This window comes from Lotus japonicus, chromosome 6, assembly GCF_012489685.1.
Source record: "Lotus japonicus ecotype B-129 chromosome 6, LjGifu_v1.2".
Taxonomy (NCBI): Eukaryota; Viridiplantae; Streptophyta; class Magnoliopsida; order Fabales; family Fabaceae; genus Lotus; species Lotus japonicus.
Genome location: NC_080046.1, coordinates 6,585,317 through 6,587,352, shown reverse-complemented (window position 1 = coordinate 6,587,352; position 2,036 = coordinate 6,585,317). Strand labels below are relative to the sequence as shown.

At 36.2% G+C, this 2,036-nt stretch overlaps 1 protein-coding gene across 1 annotated transcript; it reads left to right on the top strand.

The window, feature by feature from the left end:
* LOC130723949 (protein CYSTEINE-RICH TRANSMEMBRANE MODULE 9-like) lies at positions 1-1,701 on the top strand. Its single transcript, XM_057575098.1, has 3 exons — positions 1-157; positions 561-702; positions 827-1,701. Exons 1-3 carry the CDS (start codon positions 136-138, stop codon positions 870-872), a joined length of 210 nt encoding a protein of 69 aa, XP_057431081.1. The 5' UTR covers positions 1-135; the 3' UTR covers positions 873-1,701.
* Positions 1,702-2,036: the final 335 nt, after the last annotated feature.

The following is a 2,036-nucleotide window of genomic DNA, read 5'->3' as shown; positions in this document are numbered from 1 at the left end:
ATTCATTCTCCAATATTCATCAACTTGTATTCTTCTACTTCGAGGTGTGTAACATATCTCATCATTTTCTCAGTTTCAATTCCATTCTTTGGATATTGCTGTCTTAAGGTGAAGAGTTTCATCTATTATTTGAAGATGAGTTCAGGTCAGCTTACAGGTAAAGTCACTATAGCCATGCCGATTCTCTCAATCTCTATCGTAAATTCTCTCAATTTTCTCCGAGATAAAATTTTATAACCATACATGTATTAAATAATTGAGTTCTTTAAATATTTATAAAAAGAGATTGAGATAATGTTTTAATTGAAATTGTTAATTTACTTGTAAAGATCTAATCCATAATCAACATGTTTAATTTAATACTCCAAAATCAACTATACTCTCACAATTTTTTTTTCCATTTTTAGATTTACTCAAATCCCACCCTCTTTTGAAATTATTTTCAACAATAATGTCAACTGCCTTTTGAGTGGCATCCAAATATTTTATGAATTTAATGATAATGCACTATTAGTGTAAAATATTAAGATACACATTTCATTTTTTTTCCTAATTTATAGCACATCCTCCATCTTCAACTGCACCTGCTCCGTACGCTGCTCCTCCACCTGTTGGTTATCCTACCAACGAAACTCCACCAGAGTACCTTCAAAATAACGCAGTAAAAACCAAGTCCAAGGGTGATGGCTTCTGGAAGGGATGGTAATTATATTAATAAAATAAAATTAAGTCCTCTTAATTTCTCTATGATGTTCTTAAATAGTTAATATCTGTTTCTCACAACTTTGTCCAATCTAATCAATTATCTGTAATTTGTTTCATGCAGTTGTGCTGCAATCTGTTGCTGCTGTGTCTTGGATGCGTGTTTCTAATTATGGCTGAAGGATATATAGAATGATCTTTTCACCTTGCATTTTATTATTTACTTGCATAAATCAAGGACATTTTGAATGAATACTTGATCGTTTATCTTTGAAGTTGGAACATTCCGTATCATTTGCTTTCTAATTGTACATTTCAGGGTTTTATAATTACGGTTCTTCATCGGTATATGCTTTTTTTACTTTTTTTCTTTATATTTTAATAGAGTTAACAGAGTATTCGTATATAATATGTGGTTCATGCATCCTTGTAGAATAGTTTAAGTGGTAGGAGCTGGGGACATATGGGTTGGGTAGGAGGAGGTTCAGTGATTGATTTCTAGCCGATGCAATTTATTTTTCTGATGTACAAAAAAAAAAATGTGGTTCATGCCAAAAAGAGTGAAATATTTTTTTTTTCCGAAAAGGTAACTTATAATATTGATTAAAAACAAACTTGAGACCAACCCTCTCAAATAGGCAAGAAAACAGAAATTCAAAGTACAAAGAAATAAACAGAAAGAACACACAGCAAGGAAAAACAGAACAAAGCGTAGCAGCACAAAGAAGCTAACAGGACAATAGGACAGAGCAATCGACAGGGTCATCCCAGCCCAAAGAAAACACTCAGCGGATTGGTTCTCTCCACATCCGACTTTGCAAGATGGTCTGCGATTGGATTGGCTTCTCTGTAAATGTGAACTACAGACAGTACATCTGTTAGAGCTAAATAGCCATAATATCCTACAGGATATTCCTCTGTTATTATTTGTTCTATTTTGTAATATGCCTCAGAATATTCCTTAGCATATTCTGTAATTTTCTATTATAAATAACATTGTCTACCTCACACATAATTTGTGGTGAGAGTATCCAATCTTACATGGTATCAGGTTTAGGTTGAAACCCTAGCCTCCAAACTCTCCCTGTGCCGCCACCTACCATAGTCTCCTTTCCTTTTCCCTACCATCCTTTTTCCGCCGCTGACGTCATCTCTGCACAGCTTTCCGCGCCGCTGACGTTATCCTCTTCGCAGCTTTCCGCGCCGCTGACGTCATCCACGTGCCGCGTCTTGTCCAGCCGCACCTGCCTTGGGATTCCACGTGCCAGATACCTTGTGCTCCGTGTTGTTCCCCTTGTGTAGTCATCTCCTCCAATTCCGTGCGCTGCCCCCTG

Coding starts and splice junctions, on each gene's coding strand:
- LOC130723949 (XM_057575098.1), top strand. CDS start 136: ATGAGTTCAGGTCAGCTTACAG. Junction 158..560: donor GAGTTCAGGTCAGCTTACAG/GTAAAGTCACTA, acceptor CCTAATTTATAG/CACATCCTCCATCTTCAACT. Junction 703..826: donor GATGGCTTCTGGAAGGGATG/GTAATTATATTA, acceptor TGTTTCATGCAG/TTGTGCTGCAATCTGTTGCT.